We start from the raw sequence: 23609 nt of genomic DNA, 5'->3' as shown, positions 1-23609 counted from the left end.
ACACCCAGGTGTGGGCAGGACTTGCCACGTGGGCTCCTAGCGTTGGCTCCTGTCCCCAGACCCAACCAGCTTCCTCCCCAGCTATCCCAGGTGGCTGGACACGGACCACACAGATGACACCGAGGCCAGGTAAAGGGAATTAAATAGCGAGTGATTTTATTTCATTAGAGATAAAACCAGCAGCATCACAGCCTGAGCCCTCACCCCACCCCCCAGCCCCCCACACTTCTGCCTAATGTCGGTAATGGGGACTTCGAGATCGCGACCTTGAGCGCCTGGAGAGAGAAAGGAGGGACCCCGTGAGGGCTGGGTGAAGCAGCCACACTGCATGCACACGCACACGCACCCGTGACCCGGGAGCGAGCTGCGGAGGGAGGGGCGCTAACGGGACCAGGCCAGCCTCCACACGCAGAGGGGTACAGAGAGGGAATGGAGAATCGAGGCAGGGACGTCATGTTCCAGGGAGCGGGGCTGGCTTGCTTACCTTCGGGAAGAGCTGTATTCTCGACCTGGAAAGAAAAGAGAACAAAGCACACACACGCCCAGGGACGGGGCTCCAGGGCTGGACTTCGACGCGGCATCCAGCGGCGGCCGTGGGGATACTTACTGTAACGGGGGGAGGGTGAGCGGCTCTGCCGGCTGTACTGACGTTCCCATTCTTCTCTCTCCTTCTCTCTGCGTTCCCGCTCCCTGCAGAGAAAGGGAGGCGACCCAGGGGAAGGCATGAGCACGCGGAGAGAATGCTGAACTTGAGGGCGGGCTGGGTTGCCTGCCCGGGGCAGGTGCTTCCAACATCCCAGTCCAAGGGCAGGGTAAACCCAAGGGCAGGTACTGCTGCCGTCCTTGATCGGAAATGAGAACACTGAGCTCAGAGGGAACAGGCTGGGCAGAGCCAGGACTGGAATGTCAGTCGGCCTGGCTTTGAAAGGCCTGCTGAACACACACACAGAACTGGAAAGTTTGGCCACTTCCCGTCAGCTTAGGTGGTCTCAAAACACAGGGACTCACACACTACGTGCTTTACCAGCCTTTGTCATAAAGTCGGGGACTGGGCCCCTTCTACTCAGTGAATCCAGCCAACAAGCCTGTAAGGAGGGACAACCGTTCCATCCTCATTTAGCAGACGAGCAGACGGAGGCCCAGACAGGAAAAAGGCCCGCAGCTGGGGGTGGCAGAGGCAGGATCAGAACTGGCCACAACGCCGAGTCCCTGGGCACTCTACTCCCCCACCTGACAAGCAGGCAGCGTCCTCAGAGGCACACGTGATGGGCTCGCAAAAAGCAAACCACAGTGACGAATACGACGAGCAGACTTCTGACATGCTAGGGACTGCGCTGGAAGCCCCATGGAAGGATCCCCCGGAGAGGAAGTGGAGAGTCCCCGCTCAAAGGTGAAGTTGCTTGTCTGAGGACCCACATCAAGTACGAGTGGAACCAGAGAGAAACATGGCCCTGCCACCGACGGACTCTCCTCCTCGCCAACACTGAGCACTTAGATCTCTGGTTCTGCACGCTGGCCCCGAGCGAGCAGGCCTACGGGTTCCGAGCACTGATCCCTGAGCTACCCTGTGAGGTCGTCACCGAGATCTGTCCTGGCTGCAGAGTATGAAATGAGGTTTTAAGTGAAATAAGATAAATAAAAATAATTTAAAAAAAAAAAAAAGGAGTGGACGCCTGGGTGGCTCAGTTAAGCACTGGACTTCAGCTCAGCTCATGATCTTGTGGTTCGTGGGTTTGAGACCTGCGTCAGGCTCTGAGCTGTCAGCACAGCCTGCCTCAGATTCCGGGTCTCCCTTGCTTTCCGCCCCTCCCCCGCTTGTGTTTTCTCTCCTCCCCCCACCTTCTCAAAAATAAATTAAAAAAAAAAAAAAAATGAAAAAACATCTGAAGTGAGGAACTTGCTGGCAACCACCCCTGGGGTCACACGGTCACAGAGAGGCAGAGCTGGAACTAGACTTCACGTCTGTCTGACCCAGGCCCCGAGCCTGTCCACTCTGCAGTGACGAGTTGAGGAACAGAAGGGGAGAAGAGGAAGCCACCACGGGGTTGGCCTACTGAGCACCACTTCTGTGTTCCGGGGGCTGAGCACACAGCAGGGACCCAGCACCGAACCTGTCCTCATCTCTCACTTTGAGGGACATCAACTAGTAAGCGAGATAACAGAACAGCACGTGCCAAGTGGGGGTTAGTACTCTGAAGAAAACACAGCGGCCTTGGGGGATGGAGCATTTTGGGGTGCTACTCCAGATAGGACAGTCAGGGAGCCCCCCTCCGGGAACCCCCCCACAAATGAAGCCAGGCAAAGGAACAGCAGAGGCTCTGTGCTCCGGGGCCGGCAGAGCCAGGAGGAGACACAGCAGGTGCAGCACAAAAGCCGAGGACAGAGGGAGGACACTGAGGGCCAGGCGGGCACTTTGCCTTCCACCCCTAGGGCTGGAGCAGACCACAGGGCTCTAGCTAGGGACCAGGCGGTTGAGAACGCTGGGCAGCCCACGAGCGGGTGGCTGTGACCTAGAGGCAGGAGTGCGATGGTCTTACTTCATGCGGATCTTGCGGGCCATGGCTCGAAGCTCGTCTTCCCGCTCCTGTGGCAGAGATGGCTGTGAGGGCGGGCCCGGCTGGCACCCCCTGTCCCGCCCCCACTCCTCAGTCTCACTCCTACCTGGCGCTCATGCTCCTGCTGTATCATCTTCTCCTGCGCTGCCTTCTTATCCGCCTTGACTGTAGTGAAAGAGGGACACGATCGCTGAGGGGTGCCCTCAAGAGCCCCCCCTCTCCCGATGCCAAAGCTGAGCCCGGAGAGGCCCACCGGACGGCCAAGGCCCTTAGCGTGGTGGCAGAACCGCACGCACGCTGATGCCCGCCCGTGCAGGGAAGGGCAGGGCCTCCCCCACAGGACGCTGGAAAGGGGCCGGGGAGACCGGGCGCACGTGGTGGGACATACACTGCCTGTTCAGTGCTTTCTGCATCCTCAGCTTCAGCTTCTCCTGTGGCGTCAGCTTGGGCTGGGGAAGGGGGAGAAGAGGCGGGAGAGGGGGTGGGTGTCCGGAGCTCCAACAACCTACCTCATCCAAGAGCCTGGGTCTTGCGGGGGCGCGTGGGGAGGAGGGACAGGCCGCAGATGCCCGCCACGAGGGTCTGGGAAGCCTGGGGACGGCTGGAGCCCCGCTGGACAGTGAGGAGGGGAGGGGGACGCAGATCTCACGGGGCAGAGCATTCCCAGCCCCCTTCGACCCCAGGGCTAGATCTCCCGACTTCCCCCCGGGCCCCCCCCTGCAGGCCCACCGGGCCCAGCTCTCGGGCACTGCTGCTGGCGGGAATTAGACGGGCGAGTTCCAAATTCTTACTGACTTTGGCAGCTCCTGTCTCTTTACCAGCGGCAGGTTCGGTCCTGAGAGGAGGAAAGGACGGTTGCCACCTCTGACCCCAGGCAACCCCGGGACCGTCTGAGGGCAGTGGGCCTCGGACGCCCCCGAGGAGACACTGTGCCTCTCGGCTCTCTCGAGACAGGGGCCGTGTCCCCTAAACCCTCATCCGAGGTAGGGCTGCGACTCCTCGGACGCCCCTCAGATCTACCCTCCCAAGTTGGGGCCACGTGCCCCTCAGACCCCCCGAGGCAGGACCAAGCCCTCTTCAGAAAGAGAACGGTGGGGCTCGGCCACCTTGCCTGAGGCTGACGACTGTCTTCCCCCAGCCCCCCTGCCCCCGCTCACTTTTTCAGCTTCTCGCCCACAGCAGGGGACGCCGCCGGCCTGGTCAGCTTCTCCCTTGGGGGCGATGGCGAGTGGCTCTGGCTGCGGCTGCGGCTGCGGCTCTGGCTGCGGCTGCGGCTCTGGCTGGGGCTGCGGCTCCGAGTCAGGCTGCGACTGCGGGACGGGCTGAGGGACCAGCTGCTGCGGCTGCGGCTACTGCTGTGGTGCCGGGGGCCCCGGCCGCCCCGCCTGTACCGGTCCCCGGAGCGGGAGCGGCTCCTAGGGGCACGGGGGGGGGGGGGGTGGCCAGAGAGGGGCCGTGAGGAGCCACGGAGCCCCCCCCCGCACACCCCCGCCTGGGCTCCAAGTCGACAGCCATCCCCACCAGGCCCTACGGTAGGTCCAGGTGCCATCACCCGCTTCTCTCCAGCTGCCTTCTCCTCGGCTGCCCCCTGGCCTTGCTCGGTGTCTACACAGAGACCACCCTCCAGATACGACCGCCCTAAAATGGCTCCTCACTTCTCGCTCATGAGACACCTTCTCACCCACTTCCCTGGGAGGTGACCTCTGGGAGGGTGGGACGTGGCTGGCCGGCTCCCCCCTTTACTCACCGTGCCCAGCTCTGGGCGCCCAGGGGCTGTGACCCCACCTACACCCTCAGCACCTCCTTACCTGCGTGCCCACTCTCCCCACCAATCCAGAGCACAGATCCCGCGAGACCCACTCTGGGGACATGTAGCCCCATCCCTCCTCTGCTCAGGACCCTGGGGGCTCCTTGGCGATGGCTCACCCTCAGACTGGCATTCAAGATGTGGCCAGGCCCCCTTCCTCCAACCCCAGCCTTTCTCCCGTGGTCACCCTGGGTCAGGCTACAGAGAACCATCCGGAAGCCAAATCCACACTACACACTGATTCTGTCCAGAAGGAGCTGTCCGAGTTTTCACAAAACTCAAACTCGTTGACGACACTGAGAAAACGAACTACTCTTTAAAAATCCAGACTCTCAACTTCTCTCGAGAAACCACAAGACAGAACAACACCGGACCTGCTGCTGCACAGCCAACAACCCGACTCGACGGGACGCGTGCGCCCCTGTCCGCCGGGGCCCACCTGGCCCCTTTATTTCAGACACCAGCCCCTGTAGGCGGCTGACGTGGAGATGCACGCCACAGGACAGGTGACAGTGCTGACGGAAGAAGCGCTCCCCCAACGCCAGGGCCCCAGTGGACCAGTCCCCTGCGTTACCTGTCACACCTTCCCGCCGACTCAGCGAGAGCAACACTCTCCTAATTTTACGGATGAGAAACACGAAGCCCTGAAAGTCTACCAGCAGGGCCAGGATTTAAAGCCAGGCAGACGCTCCACAGCCCACACTCCCGCAGGCTGAGCCATGCTGCCTGCACACAGGCAGCCCTGATCCCACCGGGTCAGAGCCCAGGAAGGACATTCCAGTCCCCAGATGCTTCACTTCCTGCCTCAGCAGCAGCACCTCTCTGCCCAGAGTACCCCAGGCCTAAAGGTCAGCCAGGTCCCCAGTGCAAACCAAAGGGCACCCTGGAGTGTCCACGTACCACCCCAGACACAATCCCCCCGACCGGAACTGGCCTGGGGACTCCCCAGGAGAGGAGCAGCTCAGTCTCCTGTCCCCACTGCATCCCCGAGGATGTGGCTGTGCTCCATCCCACGTCACCACACACGGAGAACAGATGGCACATGCCTCCCTCTGCAAACCGAGTGCTTCCCCACAAAACAGCAGTGGCCTGGTCCCCTAGAGCCTGGTCTCGCTGACATCGGGCCATGCCCACCCCCCCCACACACACACACACGCCAGCCTCACGCACCTGCTTCTGCGCCGGGGCCCGTAACCACCACGCCGGGCGGGTGAACGGGAGTACCGGTGTCCGTCTCGGGAGCCCCCACCTGAGTGCCGCCGGCCACGGCTACGGGACCGAGAATAGCGCCGGGAGCGGGACCGGGAGCGGGACCAGGACCGGGAGCGGGAGCGTGCGTGGCGGCCAGAACGGTAGTAGCCCCCGCCACGGCGGGAGCGGGAGCTGGAGCGGGAACTGGAGCGGGAGCTGGAGGTCCTCGAGGCAGAAGAAGAGGAGGAGGAGGAGGAGGAGGAGCGGCGGCTGCAGGCGGGGCACGGAGGGCCGGTCAGCATGGGCCTGGGCCGTGGCCCCCCACTGCCCTGGGTCCCCCCCACGGTGGCCGGGGGCGTAGGACGGGCAGCGTGAGCGTTACCGACCGGGCGCTGGCATTACGTCCCGGTGCGGGGCCGCCGGGCTGGGGGGGCGCGGGGGGCTTCCCTGTGGTGGCCCCTGATGCGGCTGCTGCAGCCGCTGCTGCGGCTGCCTCCTCATCGCTGCCCCCAAAACTGGTGATGAACGTGATCTTCTCCTCACGGCCTGGGGTCGGGGAGCGGGAGCGGGAGCGGGACTCGGAGCTGGACTCTGAGGGTGACCTACAGGGCAGGGAGGAGGGGGCTCAATTGCCAGGCTCCCCGGGAGCCCCCTGGCTAAGTAAACACGGCACAGAGCCACAGACGAGGACGGTGAGAAGCTCAGATGAGAAACTCAGCTTTGTTAAGGGTCTGACTCCCAACCACGGAGCCTCCTCAAAGTGAGAAAATGAGTGACAGAAAAACGTATCGATCTCATGGAACTGTTAAAAGGCAATGAACAGATCCAGAAAGATCTCCTCAACGTAGCTTTCAAACAAGTTCTGAAACGTTAAGTGTGGTTGAATTCCATCATCACAAAGGAAAACTACCTACGTCCCTAACAGCTCCTCTGTACCAAGCGCTTGCCTGTGCCAGACCTTGTACCGAAAGGCACACGCCTCACCTTCCCTATTCTTCCATGAGGCCAGAGAGGCAGGTCCCTCCCTCTGCATCCTGAAAAGCGTACGGGGGTCAGACTGATGTCCGTCCAACCTCAAGGCCCCTGCCCCAACTACTCCCACATCCTGAAGACACACATGGGCAAGGCCAGGCCCTTCTGGGCCATATTTCTCACTGGTTATTTCTGGCAGTTTAGATCAAAGAGACTTCTGATTTCTATGTCAGGGTTTTCTATCACGCTTGGTGATTTTTAACACACAACCGCGTTGTGTTTAAATCAGAAGATCAAAGAAGGTTCACGTTTAAAGGAAAAAAAAAAAAACTGGGAAAGCAGAGTAACATTCTGAAAAACAGAAAAATGATTCAGACCCACAGGTGACACCAGGTGCCAGTCTGAGGTCTCAGAGCAGCCTACAGGGTGGCCCCGCCCCTCCTCCCCAGCCCTGCCCTTCCTTGGGCCCTGGAAACTCACCGCTTATAGGGGTCGTAGGTGGGGCTGTCTCGGCGGGCGTAGCTGTGGAGAGAATGGGGCGGGACAAGCAGGGACCGGGCATCTGAGTGGGCACGGAATTGCACCCATTCCCCCAACCAAGGCACTCAAGGCCAGGTACTGGGTCCATGGAGGAGGCGGCTGCGGCCAGGTTCCGAGCCCTACCTTGATCCCTCTGCCCGCCTCGCCTTAGGTGTGTCCAAAGCCTGAACCTCGGCCACACACCACGAACAGTGAATGTCCTGGGCCCCTCCTGACCCTGAACAACAAGGACTTCAGCGGCCTCAATCCTGCTTGGGCTCTGACCCTAGACTGAAGTGTCCCTCCTGCCACTCCCAAGTCCTTGATTCTGCTAACTGGGTCCTGGCTTGTTAATGACAACAATAAAACTAGAAAAGCTACCTCAACTGCTTCACAACTCTGCCACGGGTAATGTAATCATTCACACCTCAGAGCTGAAGAAACTGAGGTCCAGAGATAGAGAGTCACTTGCCCAGCATCACACAGCTCCTAAATGAAGGAGCTGGGATCCACAGCTAGGCCCTAAGACCCTGAGCGCATGCTTTCATGCACTACACTGGCGACCTCTAGGGGAGAATGGGGACAGCAAGAATGCATGCAGCTTGTTGAGGAACCCTTTCCAGACCCCACACCAAGCCCTGGGAACCCACAAGAGGCTGTTTAACCCTCACAGCCCCCCTCAAGGACCCTCCCTGGGGGGAGGAGACACAGCAAAAAGCGGCATGGGTTTGCCCGCGACCTCCAGGGCTAAGAAGCTGCAGCAGGCTCATCTCGAGGCCGCTGGACTAGGTGGGCTCTCCACACCCCACCTCTGCCTCACCCAAACCCGCCCCAGGCCTCAAAGTGGGCACTGGCTCGCCCCCAATCCTGGGAGAGGACAATGCCTCTTTTCCAAAGGAGGAAACCGAAGATAGAGAGAAGTCACTTGCCCCAAATCTGACAAGGACACAGCCCAGGAGGAGAACCAGGCAGGACTTCAGGGACAGGCCTGTTCCCCGTGACTCTGCCCTCAGCTACTCCACACCACCTCCCCACAGGTGTCTGGGATGCCTGGCAAGAGTCCCAAGTCCAGCAGGGTACGGGGAGTGGCTGGCAGGGCAGGAGAGGGCGTCCACACGCCCCTCAGCCACTCCTATTCTGAATCTTTCCCATTTACTGCCTCACTAGGAGGACTCTGTCCACAAACGAAAGCGTGCCCCCAAAGAGTCTCCTTGAGCCCCAGCCCCTCCCCCAGAGCCCAGAAAGAATGAGGCTGGCAGGGCACAGGGGAGAACCCGACCTACCTGGGTGGGCTGATCTTGCGGCCCCTTAGTCGCTTTTCCCGGAACTCCCTCCGCTGGCGCCGGGAGCGACGGCCCTGGAGTAGGACGGGCACCTGGCCGGTGAGGGCTATGCCCTCCCTGACGCACACCCCTGCCCCCACCCGACCCGGCCCTCACCGAATACATGGCCTTCTCTTCCTCAAGAGCCTTGGCATGTTTGATCGCCTCCGCCTCCTCCTTGTCTTTCCGGAGCATCCTGTGGAAGGAGAGGACGGTGACAATGGAGGAGTGGGCAGGCCACAAACAGGGCTGTCGCAGGAAGCGAGGGATCCCGTGCCATCCTGGAGTCTCTCACTCGTTCAGCACTATTATTGAGCACCTACTGCGTGCAAACGCTATTTTACACGTTGGTGATTCAGCACTGAAAACAAACAAAAATCCTCGCCCTCACAGGCTTACGTTCTGGGGACAGACGGACAATGACCGAGGTATTAGGTTAGATGGTGACAACCTTGACTGTAGAAGGGGGAAGAAAGTGCCAGGGGACTGGTAGAATCTGCTACAGCTTTCGACAGGGAGGTCAGAGAAGCCACGCAGAGAAAGGGAGGGCTAAGCAGCAGCCTCGGGGAGTAAGCCACACAGAAGCCAGCACAGTGGCCAACAGCACGGTGGCCTAAAGTTGGTCGGGGGGATGGCTCGCGGGTAAGGAGGCCACGGAGGCTGGGGGCGGAGAGTGGGAAGAGAGGCAGAGGACCAGACAGGTAAGACTTCGTGGCCATGGTGGGGACTCTGGCTGCCCGAGTGACGGGGTGGTCATGGAGGGTTCTGGGCAGAGGGTGCTGTGTTCAGACAGGATCATTCAGATTCGGACTCAATCCTGTTAGCTGGGACTGTTCTATGTGATCTGCACAGGGTGGGACTCAGGGGAAGAGGCTCCATTCGGCAAGAGCAAGTAAGTGAATCCAGTGAATGAAGCCTCTCCACCAGAGGGTGCTGTCCACCAGGCCCAAGAGCCCCGTGAGCTTTTAGGGGTCAGATGGCCAAAGTCACACGGAGTTGGGCGCAGCCTCAGTTTCTGCACAGGCAAGGCCCGGTCGTGAGTATCCATCCCACAAGCTCAGGAGTCCGTGTGTGTGAAGCCCCCGGCACGGGGCCAGGCACACTAGCGCTCACGAATAAAGTGGCCGTTGGTAGCAGGGGTAATGACAAATGCCAGGTCCGGAGTGGGGAGAACCAGCCAGCGGGCCTCACCTGACAAAGTCACCGTCGGCCATGCCATAGGTCGTGGCCTGTTTGTTGAGATCTGCCACCTGCTCCTGGTTCAGTTCGTCCACGTCCACCTCCACGTCTGCACCAAGAGAAAGGCCGTCAGGGACCAAAGCCGAGTGAGAGGACCGGGGAGAAGGGGCAGTGCCCCAGGAGGCGGGGGCACGAGGGGACGCCCACCAGACTGCAGGCCTCTGCAGGGAGGGAACGAGTCAGCTCATCTCAGCATCCCCAAGCCGGCACGGGGCTTGGCCAGAGGCGAGCACAACGAAGGGCAAGGGGCGGGGGAGAGGCAACGCAATGGATGAGGGTCCAAATGCAGAGTACCGGGACGGACGAGCAAGACAAGCGGAGGCAGCGATGCAGGATACGCGAAGGGGGACGGGGGTGGGTAAAGATCTAAGTGGGCAGGAGGCAGGGGGTGGAGGTCATGGGTTTTCAGGAGCTGGATGCACCATGAATAAGTGGAAGGTAGGATGGACCCCTTACATGTGTGTGACAAGCAGCAGCTGGCTGAGGAGGGGAAACGGGTAGCTGGCTGGAGCCATGGGTATCTGGGTAGGGGGTGAACAGCAGTGCTGGGGGGTGGGGGGCGGCAAGGGATGACTCTGGAACTGAATGAACACTTGTTTTCCAGAGGGGAGAGAAAAACAGGGAGACAGGCTGACCAAGTAGAAGAGAACGGAGACAGAGCCTAGGTGGGGACAGTATCATAAGAGCAGGGTCCTAGAAATGAGACGACACGTACAGAGAGGGAGGCCTACAAAGAGGAGCACATGAGTGAGACAGGGAGGACGGCAGAGGCTGGAGCGCCCCAGAGCGGGGGCGGGAGAGACAGGGCTCGTAAGTGCAGGGCGCCCCACAGAGGGTGAGGAACGAGACACGAAAACGATGCCAGGGACTGCGGGGTGGGGGAGGGCAGAGAGGGGACCCCACCGATGTCGGGGATGACCTCATCTTCGTCCGAGTTGCTCTCCTCCTCAGCTGGCGACTCCTCCTCCTCTGGCTTCTCCGCCACCTTCTCCACCTCGGCCACGGTGCTGTCCTCGTAGGTGTAGCCAATGGAAGCCTTCTTCTCCGCCAGCCTGGGACCGGGGGAGCCCGTGAGCCAGGAAGGCCAAGGGCAGGGCGCGGCCCAGAGCCAAGCCTCGAGGGCACACTGACTCCCTGCACTCTGACCTCTCAAGGGTGCCCTTGCCTCCAGGCCCTCACACGTGCTCTCCCTCAGCCTAGGACCCTCTGCGCCTGCCTCCCACAACCCCTCCCTCTTCCCCCAGACTCCAGTTCCAACACACCAGGAAGTCCTCCCCCAGGCAGGGTCGAGCACCATCCTCAGCTCCTCAGCCCCACCCACATTGGATCATTACTGTCGGGGGACAGATCTGTCTCCCCGCCAGCAGTCTGAGCCCGAGACGGCAGGACCCAGTTATCCTGGGTAACAATATGCCCCAGCTTTGCCAGAGCAGAGGAGGGGCCTGGTGCATGTCTGTCGCTGAATGAAAGCAGTCAACATTCCCTGCCGCCCTTCTAGTGCCAGCCTTCTCCTGAAAGTAGGCTCCTGGGTAAAGATCAGTCATCAAAAAGCTTCCATTACATCTGCGGAAACTGCAGATGGAAGGAAGCAGCAAGCGCTCAGGATCACAAAGGGGAAGATTCAGCAGCAGGAGGGGAGGAGTCGGGCCCAGGACCGCCGCAGACAAGCGGGCTGAGCGCTGCCCTGGAGGGCACGAGGCTGCCCGGGCAGAGGAAACGCAGAGAGCAGCGACACAGCCAGCTGAGGACCTCCCTGAGCCAGCAGCAGCTCCAGGTAAGGCCCCGCCCTTCCTCTCGAGGGACACGGCTTGAGAAGGCCCCGTCCACAGTGACACTGGCTGCTGCTGAGCACCCGCTTACTGAAGGACAAGCACGGGACAGGCCGTCCATAAGCTCCATCGCCCGCAAACAGAGGGGACCCCTGTTAGCCTGTCACATAGGGGAGCACGCCAAAGCTCGGAGAGGGAGTCCTCACGCTCAGGACTCAAACCCGGGCCGGGTCAACCAATGGCACCTCCCACGGCGCTGCAAGCTGGAAACTCAAGGCAGGGGTTTCTGAGCAAATTCTTGCTTCTGGCCACCACTTCCTCCTCTAAATTCCTACTAAGTGGGCGCCCACCGTGTGCCAAGCACTGGCCCCGACTCTGGGGACACTGACGTGGACAAGCTGGATGAGGCCGTGCTGGTGGGGCTCCCAGTCCTCCTGCCTCCCCCGACACCCAACTCACTTCTTCTTCTCATCCTCACTGGGTCTCTGGAGGCCTCCATACAACTCGTCAATGTAGATCTGGTACAGGCACTGCTCCTCGGAGACTGCAGCGAGGCAGAGTGGACAGGGTCACCGGGAATCCAGGAAGCAAGGGACACATGTGTGTGCAGTGGCGGGTAGGAGGGTGGGTACAACCCAAGCACAGCCAGGGACAGAGTCACCGATTTACGGATCATCATAAACCGTGTGGAGAGGACACACAACTGCAGGTGGCCTTGCCAAGGTAAAGGGACCTAACTGCTCTTTGCCTCGTTTCCTCTGCTGTAGGAGTGAGCTGAGCACCTGGTACCCGGGCCACGTGACTGATCCCCGGAAGGGAGGCCTCGGGTTGGGTCCTTCAGAACCACAGGCTTATCCTGAGCGCTGGATGTCACCTGGACTCCACGGGCTATTCTGCCAGGTGGCTCACTGTGGCTCAAGTTTAAATGATGTGTTTAGAGCCATCTGGGCTCTCACTTACCCACAACACCTAACTGGGGAGCTCAGCATTGTATCAGAGACTTCCCTGATGCTCCCTGCAATGAAACACATGCTCCCGACTGGGCGTGGGGCCCTGGGCGAGCCCCCTTCCCCTGGGCGTCAGCTCTACTACCCAAAAAGTCAGGTGGATGGGCCGGGCGAGCCTGGAGGTGCCGCAGCACTGTCCCTTGCTCCAGTGACCACTCTGGTTCCTGCCCATGGCGAGAAAGGGCCCCGTTGGCCTATCTCATGCAGGTGCCTCGCTCTCCCTACTCCAGCCACATAGGCCTTCGCCCTGTCCCCACAGAGTACCTACCTCCACCCCCCCTACAGGACTCTCCTTGCCAGAGAGCTCCTCTCCACCCCTCCCTGACCCTAGCCTCAGTCAAGGACCTCAGAGAATGGCCCACTGTGTGCTAGAGTTTGCAATCACCACCCACTCTGGTGACTATGTGGCTGTTGCCCTCTCCCTAAGGAGACCCCCTGGCCCCAGAGGAGCATGTGATGTACCTCAGGTGCTCAGGAATTGTGGCAATGAACGAGTGAGGAGTCAGAACAAAAGGAAACTCTGACTCCATCACCAACAACCCTTGTGACCTCTGGTGAAAGCAAAAAGGGATGATAAATCTCCCGGACTCTAACACCTCATCAGTTGCTAGAATTTTGGCAATCTTTGATTTCAGAGATGCTGAAATGTCTACCTTAGAAACAAAAAAAAAAAAAAAAATAAGGGCATACCAAACCCACGGCAGTGGCTGACTGTGCCAGGCTCGGTGCTGGGCCTTCACACATCCCTCCCCAAACTTTTACACCCACCCTGGGGGACAAAAACCAACATCACCACCCTTCTCTGGGTGGGGGACAGCAAGGCCCGCCAGGCTGAGGGACTTGCATGTGGGCCTGTCCTCTCTTTAAAACTCAACAGGGAAGCCCTGGAAGGGGAAGTCTCAAAGCCCGTCTCAGGGGGTGAGCTAAAGCTCAGAGTTGTCCACCAGGAGGCAGCAGTGGTTAAGGGTAGGGTAAGAATCCCAGCTCCTTAGACAGTGTTCCCACCAACTCCTGAGCCTCAACATACTTGTCTGTAAAATGGGTACCACCCCTAGGTGATTGTGCAGATGTAATCAGATATAATGAGATAATACAGATAAAAAACTCAGGGTCCGAATATCCCTGGGCAAGCCCAGAGTGGGAAGAAATCTGAGCCTCCATTTTCTCATTTGTGAAAACAGCAGTGGTGACGGCTCAGAGAACAATACCAGACATATACAAATGTATACAAATGCTGGGCAGATTGTTAAACTCTAATATATTTCTAAACAATTCCTAAAACACGTTTCCTCTTTAAAAGTGACATTCCGACCCAAACAAGCAGGGTGAACATCACACAGGGAAACAATGTGTTCTTGCTATTTTCCCCAATTTTTCAGGAAAAAAGACCACAGAGGCAGAAGGCATGGGATGTGGAAGTGACCTCAACAGGACCACCTCACCCAGCAGATAGCACTGTACTGGGTCCAGAGACGGAGGCCCAGGAGGGAGACAGCTGGGAGCAAACCCCAGGTCCCTTAGGAGAAACCACTGGGGTAAAACCGGTGTTTCCATCTGCATGGACTCCCAACCCACTCCCCGCACCCCAGCTCACTCACTGCCAGCAAAGTCGTTCTGCACCAGGCCTCGGTAGCGCTCGTAGTTACATTTCCGCTCGTCCGACTCCTGTTCTGGGGAGCTTTGGAGGAGGTCAAGATGTTGAGACGAGAGGGGGAGGGCAGGCCCCACCCCAAGCCAGCAGGAATTGGATGAGGAGCTGGGCTTGGGCTGGGAGGCTCCCCACCAGCACACCTACTCCTTCCCAGGAAGGTGATGGGCAGGCAAGGGTTTGGGGAAGAAGAGGCAGCAAGGGTCGGACTCCCTGTCTGGCAAGCCGTAGGGAAGCTGCTTACATGGTGGTGAGCAGCGGGGGGGTGTAGTCGGGGATGTAGTCAAGGTGGGCACGGACATCGAAGCGGTCAATCATGTTGTTGGTGTCTCCCTGCCAGGGCATCCTGAAAATGGGGAGCAGGGGAGCAAGGAGTTTAGGGGAACAAGGACTTTAGGGTCCCCAGTGCCCATGTCAATTCCCTGTCACCTCAAACTTGGGAGCCTGACCCTCAGCTCCTGTGATCTTCCAGGCCATGGACCCCACCATCACCCCCCCCCCCCCCACTTCTCACTCATTTCCCCGAATCCACATTCAGGCTCCTGGCCTGGTTAGGGCCTGAATAGGGCCCTGAGGAAACAAGGGCCCTAATTCACAGAAACAAACGAGACAGAAACTTGAGCCAGGTCCCAGGGGCTGCTTTCTAAGCCCCGGTCACCTTGAAACATCCCCTGTGGCAAGCCACTTCCCATTTCATCTGGGCCCCTGGCACCGGCCTCACCCATTCCCAAGTACCCCAACCACCTCTGTACCCCAGGGCCTCCGTCCCAACCCCTGCTGGCTCTCCTCAGCCAGTGACGGTCACCTTCTCGTGTCAGGCAAGCGTTCCCTGCCTGAGTCCCCAAAGGTCTATTCATACCCTCGGTCTCTTCTGACCTCCGGCCCTCAGACACAGACACGACCCTGCCCTTCAAGCTCAGTCTTACATGTTAACGGGGCTCTCGGCGGCCAGGGCGACGGCAGAATCCAGGTGCACCTTGCAAGCTCGGCCGTGCACTTGCAGGAACTGGGCTGGGTCTTTCTTCTGCAGGGGTACACGGGATGGAGGTCACCACCCCACTGAGCTCCAAGCCCTGCCAGCACTCCGCAACCAAGCTTAGCAGTAGGCTCACTTCTGATGTCAAGTGGGCCGTACTTCAGAGGGAAACTAAGCTGCACAGGGGTGGGAGGACTAACGGGAGCCACCTAACCTCCAGGGACAGGGGGCCTTGTGACGGTGGAAAAAGGCTCTGAGCTCTGGTCCAACTTTCTGTACAGAGTACCAAGACCTCCTGCCCCTAAAATGTTATCTCTCGAGCATTCACCTCCCCCCCCACTCATTCAGAGCCAGGTGTGAGCACTGTGGCTTGAACTGGACTCGAAGACACACCAGGACCACGTGAGCTCATGAAAAGATCAGTGTCACGACTCATCACAGAAATATCAGAACCACGAGACACTGCTTCACATTCGCTAGGAAAGCTAAAACGGAAAAGACAGATATTGACAATACTGACAAGAATATGGAGAAATTAAGTTCTTGAAAAGTTAAACTACTGCCCTAAGACGCAGCAATTCCACTCCCGAGGATACACCGCAAAAACTAAAAATAGATATTCAAATACTTGTACACAAATATTCAGGCAGCACGATTCACAACAGTCCCAAGATGGAAACAATCAAATATCCATCAACAGATGATCGATAAACAAAACGTGGTCTATTTAGACAATGGAAAATTACCAATATAAATGAAGAAGTGACATGTGCTACAACACGGATGAACCTTGAAAATATAACGTTAAGTGAACAAAGTCAGTCACAAAAAGCCCGTGTTGTATGACTCCATTTATGCGAAACGTCCAGAAGAGGTGAATCCACAGAGACAGGAAGTAGATTAGCAGCTACCCAGCGGTGGGAAGTTGGGGGTACTGACTGCTAATGGGTATGGGATTCTTTTTGGGGTCATGAAAATTTTCTAAAATTAGAATGTGGCGATGGATATGCACGCCTGTGAATACACTGGAAACCGCTGAGCTGCATGGTATGTGAATTCTACCTCAATAAAGCTGTTAAAAAGGTACCAACAGAGAGGACAATGTCCCCTGAGTCTATGCCCCTCAGGCTTGAGCCACTGTGTGGGGGGTCACGACTCCCAAGTCACCATGAGGGTGTGAGGAAAGGATACAACCTAGCACCGGAGCTCCCACTACCCAGCTTCCCGAGTGTCAGGTCTGGCTGGGCTCCTGCTGTGTGCCACATCACAGAACCCACGGGAGCCACAAGAAGGGCTGCTGGGCTATCCACTGAATGCCGGCGACACTCCTGGCCACGCCTCCCCAGAGTCCAACCCTCTCTCATCACACCCTGGTCCAGCCAGTAGCTCCCCTCCCCAGACCCCCTGGCAGCCTCCTCCCGGGCTCCCTGCTGACGGCCCCCTTGCCCTCCGCAGTCCATTTCCCACACAGGGCCTGGGGGTTCTGCCGAGGCCTATCAGGCCACATCCCTCTCCGACCTCTCTCCCCTGGCTCCGCTCCGGGGCGCGCTGGCCTCCACGCCATTCCTGGACCACTTCGCCCACGTTCTGCTCCGGACCTCTATGCTCACTCTTCCCTCAGCCTGCAGAGGCTCTAGGAGGTGGCTTGCCCCCTCGCTTATTTCTGACCTCCTTCTAGAAGCCTTCCTCATCAACTCTAAGTAGCTCCCCGCACAAGCCCGTATTTACTCTTGCTCTCCTGAACTCCACTGTTTTATTATTTTAGAGAAAGCACGCACAGGGGAGAGGAGCAAAGGGAGAGAGAATCTTATGCAGGCTCCATGCTCAGTGCAGGGCCCAACACAGGGCCAATGCTGGGATCGTGACCTGAGCTGAAATCAAGAGGCAGACACTCAACTCACAGCTACGCAGGTGCCCCAACTCCACCTGTTTTCTTCACAACACCTGCTACCGCTGGGTCTTGCACCTTCCATTCATTTATCACTTGTCTCCCACTCTAGAGCTTAACTCCCACGAGGCAGGGATCTCTGCGTCGTATCCCCAGTGCCGGGAGCAGGGCCTGCCCCACAGCAGGTGCTCGGGAACACTGACAGAACGGAAGAGAGTGAATCCTGGCGGATCAGGAGACCGAGCCCCTTGTTTTTCCCTCAGCCCTGTGAGGCCCCTGGCCAAGACCCCCTCGGCCCCCCTGAGTCTGCTCCTGGCCAAATGCCTGGGGCCCACAGCCCTCGAGGGACACTGTTTACAACGGGACTCTGACTGGAAGGGGGAAGCCACTGGCTGCGCCTGCACCAAAGGAAGGAAAAAGCATCAGGCTGGGAGTGAAAATCTAAGTCCGGGGCCTGGCTCTGCTAGGAGATTCTAGGAAAGTCAATAAACTGTCCTAAAAGCCAGGCATTGAACTAAGCATTTTATGCGTATTTTCTCAAACTTCTCAGCTGTGGGACAAAGGTTAGTAGTGCTCCAGATGAGTAAACTGAGGCTCAGAGGGGTGAGGCCCACTGGCTTGAAATCATGCCAGTAACAAGCAGAACTAGGATTTGAACCCAAATGGGTCTGCCCCCAAATCCACTCTTTTTTCAAAAGTAATTTTTTTTTCTAGTAAAAAGCATAGAATACAAAGTCTACCACATTAAGTACTTTCAGGCGTAGAGTACGTTAGCATTAAGTCACAGGCACCTTGCTGTGCGACTGATCCCTAGAGTTTCTTTGTCTTGCAAAACTGAAAGTCTATACCCACTGAGTGACTCCCCTTTTCTCCTCCCCCCAAACCCTCGGGAACCACTTTTCTGTTTCCAGTTTCCTCTTTTAAGTGTATTTATTTTGAGAGTGGGGGAGAGGGAGAGAGAAAGAATCCCGAGAGAATTCCGCACTGACAGCATGGAGCCCGACGCAAGGCTCGATCCCACGACCCTGGGATCATGACTTGACCCGAAATCAAGAGTCGGAGGCTCAACAGGCTGAGCTACCGTGGGGCCCCTCGGTTTCCTGTTTCTAAGGGCCTGACTACTTTCAGATACCTCATATACGTGGAATCTTGCATCACTTTTTGTGACTGGCTTATTTCACTAGGCATCAGGTCTTCATGGTTCCTCTGTGCTGCAGCATGTGACAGGATACCTTTTTTAATTTTTTTCCCTTTTTAAGGCTGAACAATACTCCACCCTATGGACCCACCACATTTCCTTCATCCCCTCATCAGCAGACGGGCCTTTAGGTCGCTTCCCCATCTTGGCTATTGTAATACTGCAAGGAACATGGGGTGTACAAATACCTCTTCAAAATCCAAGACCCATTCTTTCAAGCTTTAATTCAATGAATTTCTACACCCAACGTGAGGCTTAAACTCATGACCTCAGATCAAGAGTCGCATGCTCTTCCAACTGAGCCAGCCAGGCGCCCCCCCTCAAAAATCTATTCTTAACCATTGGATTATTCTGCCTCCAGCATCAGATGAAGTCAGAGGAGTTCGTGGACTCTCATTCATTCACTGAACTGATAAGCAGGCACCCACTATGTGCCAGGCCCTGTGCTAGGGCCATGGCAATGACTGAGACAGCCCCGGCCCTACCCCTCACAGCTCATAGTCCAGTGTCGGGGATAGACCTGTCCCACACAGTGATGACCTAGAGTGGGCAGCAGGGGGATGGGGGAGCCCAGGGGAATGCTTGACTTGGCCTGGGCAGCAGCTGGCAGGGATTGGGGGCTGAGGGGGTGGTCAGCCTGGGGCTTTCTGGAGGAGATGCCTGAATTGAGCACTGTTTATTTCCCGTTTTCTTATCACCAGAGAATTCTGTTTCTCATCCAAACCACTGATTAAAGAAGAGACCTGACAAGGACGCGAGCAATGACGGAACCAAGGTCAGGGAGGGAGAGAAAGTAGGCACCGAGGACAAATCAAGAGCAGAGAAACCAGCCTTCTGTGGACACACCCATTCAGCCGGCCACAAACTACCAAGGCTTCTTCAACACTTGCCCCACAGCCTCCTCTCGGCCCAAGAATAAGATGAGAGACCCGTGTGAGCGGCCCCATCCCCTCCCCAAAGCAGCCACCAGCCACTGCCCGCAGCGTGACAGCTCAGCTCTGAATGCTGATCACGTTCACGTATGGGGACAATGGAGGCTTGTACAGGCCCACACCATAAAGCACTCCACAGACACTGTCCTTGTTCTTGAATTTCTACCCTGTCACCCAGTGAGAGAGGCTGACGATCACTACTGTCCCAAGAGGGAAAATAAAGCTCAGGCAGCTCCCCTGCTAAAAGAGCCTGGAATCCCAGGCCTTGAGAACGACCCAACTCCAGCCTTCTTTCCTCCACACCATGACAATTCCAGCTCTACCTGGTGATAAGAACTTCACTAGCAAGAGCTAGCATTCACTGAGCAAGTAAGTCACTCTGGGCAAGCCTGCGCTGAGGTCTGTGTGCCCAATCTCAATGAACAGCCCTGTGAGGGAGGTGCTCACCCCCCACCATTTGTGGCAGACCATTAACTGGCAGCCAACATCTACTCCCCCTCCTTTAATAGTAACAGGCTCCTAACACATCTGGCACAAGGCCATCCAGAATAAAGCCTATGCCTCTAAGCCTTCCTTGCATCTGTACACGACCACGGGGCTACTTTCTGCCTAGTGGGATAAGTGCAAGTATTGTGCGCAAACATCTAGAAACTTTCTTAAAAATTGGCATAAGCGCTTTTGCCTCTTTTCCCTCCCTCCTCATTCCTGCTGGATGGAATGCAGACATGATGGCTAGTGCCTAAGCAGCCCTCTTAGACCTTGAAACAACACTGGTAAGAGAATCCATGTGCAGGTGAACAACTATATGGTCCTTAAGCAGAACTGGCTATTTCTGGGCTTTTGGGGGAAAAAGAAAGAAACTTCTATGTTGTTTAAACCACTAATGTTTTAGGATACATCATTTCAAATGCAAAAAAGGAAACTAGCTCAGGGAGACAGTTACTTGCCCAAGGTCATGCAGTATGTAAGTGGAAGTGCTGGAATTTGAACCCAGACCTCGAGGACTCAAACTCAAAGGCCTTAACCATTTTAATACTTTGCCTCCAGGCTGTGTCACCTTGGACTAGTCGCTTTACCTTTCAGAACCTGTATTTCTGCAGTAAAAGCCCAAGTGAGGTGCTAAGAGAGGTCAAGGTTCAGAGTCTGGTTAGAATGCCAGCTCTGCCCTCTTGCTAAAGGACTGTTGACCATGACTGTCTGAGCCTCAGTTCACTCATCTATGAAATGGAGGTAAGAATAAGAACCACCCCCAAGACTACAGAGAAGATCTGATGAAGCGTAAATGCATGTCAAGCACTTAGCCCAGCGGTTTAACACACAAGTGCTCAAGAGACTAGCTGTTCTTATCAGCATCACCTTAACACAGGCCTCAATACCAACCTCCCAGGCCGGCTCAAAGGGCTAGAAAGAATGTACCAATGTAGTAGGCACTGGGTCTGGTACCCCATGAGCTCTTATTGGAGCTCAGGACAGCTATTTACTCCTAAGCATTACGACCCTGGCCCACACTGGGGCCTCAACTATGGCCAGCACAGACCCAGGCCCTGCCCTCATGGTCATGTTGTAATCTTTTCGACACCGCCAGAGAGGGGCTCTCCCTTCCGCCCAGTTCCTTCCTGGGTGACAGGAGGCAAGTGAGGAGCTCTCAGAGAATCCCTTCCTGCAATAATAGCACTTCTATTTCATGGATGACTACGGGGATGCGTCTAAAGCTCTTCTCACAGAGCCTGGTGTCTGAGGGGCAATTAAAATGGTAACTACTAGTATTAGTATTTCTACTCATCTATTCTTTCAAGCCATATTTGTTGGCCCCAAGCTTAGGATGCAAAGATGACCTGAATACAACCAGTCCCCAGTCTTACAGAGCTAGATACGTGTGTTGTTATGTGTGTGCCAGGGGGCGCCTGGGTGGCTCAGTTGTTTAGAGTCTGACTTCAGCTCAGATTACGATCTCGTGGTTCGTGGGTTCAAGACCCGCGTCGGGCTCTGGGCTGACGGCTCAGAGCCTGGAGCCTGCTTTGGATTCTGTGCCTCCCTCTCTCTCTCTGCTTCTCCTCTGCTCACGCTCTGTCTCCCTCTCTCTCTCGAAAATCAATAAGCATTAGATTAAAAAAAAAGAAATCCCTAAGGGGAAGAACAAGGGTTATAATGGCATTTATGGGGACACTTGGTGGAGTATGGGGGATAAGGGAAGACTTCCTTGGAAGGGAGAGCTGACGGACGAGCAGCAGTTAGCCGTGCATGGGAAGAGCTCATGCAAAGGCCCGTGGCTCTTTAATCCTGAGAAACAAACTGATACTCTTTATACATCTTCTGTGTCAGAGAAATATCACCCTAGATAACAAGGATGGCCAGATGGCTTGAGCAAAGGAACGAGGCAGAAAGCAGGGTGGCACGAGTTTAAAGGGGCAAGGGGGGAGTAGGTGGCAAAAAGCCAGACCACGTGAGGCTTGAAGGCTGTGTTGAGGAGCCTGGCCTTTCTCTCAAGAGCACTAGGGAGCCATGGAGGAGTTCAGGGCAAGTGAAGGACAGGGTCAGCCTTGTGCTTTAGAAAGACCTCTCTAGCCCTGCTGAAGAGGATGGATTGGAGCGGGGCAAGAATGAAGGCCAGGAGACCAGGTAGGGCGCTAAAGCAGTGTTGCAGTTGTGAACAGGAACATCTGTATTAATACCGTCTCACAGCAGAATTGAACCTACTACACAAGTGCCATTTCAAGCTGGGCGCGGGGGGAGGGGGGATCTCAAGGGCAAGTAGGAGTTAAGCGGGCCAGGGGAGACATTACAGGCACAATGCCCTGTGGTGACAGAGATGGAAATAAGCCCAGTGGAGCAACTCGAGGATGAAGTTGCTGGCTGGCTGACAGAGGTCAGACCATAAGGGCCTTTCAGGTCACAGGATGGGAGTGTGGTCTCTCCAAAAGCAACCGAAGCATCAAACAGGAGACGAGAGCGGTCAGAGTCTGCTTCATGAATACTGATGGCGCTCCCACGGGGTGCCGAGCCAAACCTCAAGAAGGGCTGAGCTTTTCTGGGCTCTGCGAATGCAGCAGGAAGACAGCAGCCGGGAGGTGGTCGGTCTTCTGCCTGGCCTGCTTTGAGTGTCACAGAGACCTTCCTCCTTCCTGCTCACGCCAGCTCGGTACTGAGCCCGCACCGAACAACGCAGCATGCCACAGCCGAGAGGACCCCTCTGGTTTTTACCGACGACTACGCCCGGGAAATGACTATCCATCCCCTTGAGGAAACTGGGCCCTTGTTGTGGCATATTTTCAAGCCCAGACCTCGCCAGGGTGGCCAGGGCCTCGCCCTCCAGGGGAGCCCCCACCCCACAATGAGGCCCGTTACTCACAATCTTTTCATAGTACTCCCGCCGCCGCTCTGCCCTCTTCTTGTAGTCAACCATCATGCCTCGAAGCTTGCGCTCATGCTTCCGAGCCTCGTGCCACATCGTGGTGAGGCCGAGCGTGGGGCCTCAACCTGGGGGGATGAGAGGGGAGCGTCAGACGCGCTGTAAAAAAACCGTAGGGGCAGAAGAACCAAAGTCGCCCAACGAGTTGGTGACAGAACCGGATCCTAAACGCCCGCCGCTGCAGGGAGGGGAAGGGAGGCTGCAGGACCGCGCGCCAGATGCTGAGGCGCATCCCTGGCAGCTCTGAGCCAATACCCTGGGCGTTCTGGAAACCCCCCAGGCGGTTCTGGAGTGAGCCTCCCCGGGGAAGGAGTGTCGTGAGTTCAGGGCGCTAGAATCAAGGATGAAAAGGTTTTGGAATGCTGGGAGCGAGCCTTTGATGTAAGGTCTGGAGGCAGAGCCCAAACAGCTGGGGCTGTAGCTCCAGGGAGGCAGAAGGGCGGAAATGGGGTTACCCGTGGCGGCGGGGCACGGTATGAATGCAGGTGAAGACAAGACAAGACTTCATGGGAACAGAGTAGTTGTAAGGGGACTGGCGGGGGGGGGGGGGGGGGGGGGTCGGGACGGAGGGCAGGTGAAAGGCGTGGACGAAAGACGACAACGATCGGGGGCGGAGGGGGAACATGGTGGGGTGCTGTAAATAAAAACCAGAGTGGGGCTGAGGTCTACAGAAGGAATCTGAGTGGCGGGGGCGGGGGGGGGGGGGTGAAAATCTGATCAGAGACCGACGGAGGCGGAGCGGGCAGACGGGAGGGGGTGGGCTGAGCTGAGGGGCAAGGCTTGCAGACAGGGGCGGAGCCCCAGGGTTTGGACTGGGCTCGAGGACCGGGTCGGGGCCTTAGGGTTCGGGATAAGGTTTTTGACAAAGGGGCGGGGCCTGTGGCAAGCGGCGGGGTCCGACGCGGCGAGTTCTGGCCCGCCGCGGGGGCAGGGGCGCGGCCTGAGGCGCGGCAGGCCTGAGGGGGTGCGGGGCCGGCGGCCCTCGGGGCTGGAGCTGAGCAGAGGCTCACGGCACCCCGGGGAAGGGCCGAGACGAGGGCGGAGCTGGGCTGACGCCCGCCCGAAAGCCAGGAGGTCGGGGCCCGCTGCCTGCACTCACCGGCTCGTCGCCGCCTCCCACCGCTGCGCTCGCGCGCGGCCCGCACCGGAAGCGGAAGTGGGAGGCCGCGCGAAAGGG

General features: G+C 57.5%; 1 protein-coding gene across 5 annotated transcripts; it reads right to left on the bottom strand.

Moving 5' to 3' along the window:
• Positions 1-130: 130 nt before the first annotated feature.
• On the bottom strand, positions 131-23595 carry CLASRP (CLK4 associating serine/arginine rich protein). Of its 5 annotated transcripts, none has more exons than XM_047836183.1 (21): positions 23532-23595; positions 22373-22500; positions 14956-15053; positions 14274-14375; positions 13980-14059; positions 11834-11918; positions 10509-10657; positions 9558-9654; positions 8484-8562; positions 8328-8401; positions 7006-7047; positions 5940-6155; positions 5533-5823; positions 3713-3970; positions 3351-3390; positions 2944-3004; positions 2662-2720; positions 2538-2584; positions 608-842; positions 485-509; positions 131-275 (listed from the first exon to the last, which is right to left on the bottom strand). In XM_047836183.1, the coding sequence occupies exons 2-21, from the start codon at positions 22469-22471 to the stop codon at positions 157-159; spliced, it is 2256 nt and encodes a 751-aa protein (XP_047692139.1). In that variant the 5' UTR covers positions 22472-22500; positions 23532-23595; the 3' UTR covers positions 131-156. The 5 variants fall into 5 exon arrangements, 3 of the variants coding, with proteins under 3 accessions (XP_047692139.1, XP_047692140.1, XP_047692141.1); XM_047836184.1 differs by having other exon boundaries at positions 608-690; XR_007147442.1 differs by lacking the exons at positions 131-275; positions 485-509 and having other exon boundaries at positions 608-690; positions 3347-3390.
• Positions 23596-23609: the final 14 nt, after the last annotated feature.

Source organism: Prionailurus viverrinus, chromosome E2 (assembly GCF_022837055.1).
Source record: "Prionailurus viverrinus isolate Anna chromosome E2, UM_Priviv_1.0, whole genome shotgun sequence".
Taxonomy (NCBI): Eukaryota; Metazoa; Chordata; class Mammalia; order Carnivora; family Felidae; genus Prionailurus; species Prionailurus viverrinus.
The sequence above is the reverse complement of the archived record's forward strand: the minus strand, read 5'-3'. Positions and strand labels throughout refer to the sequence as shown.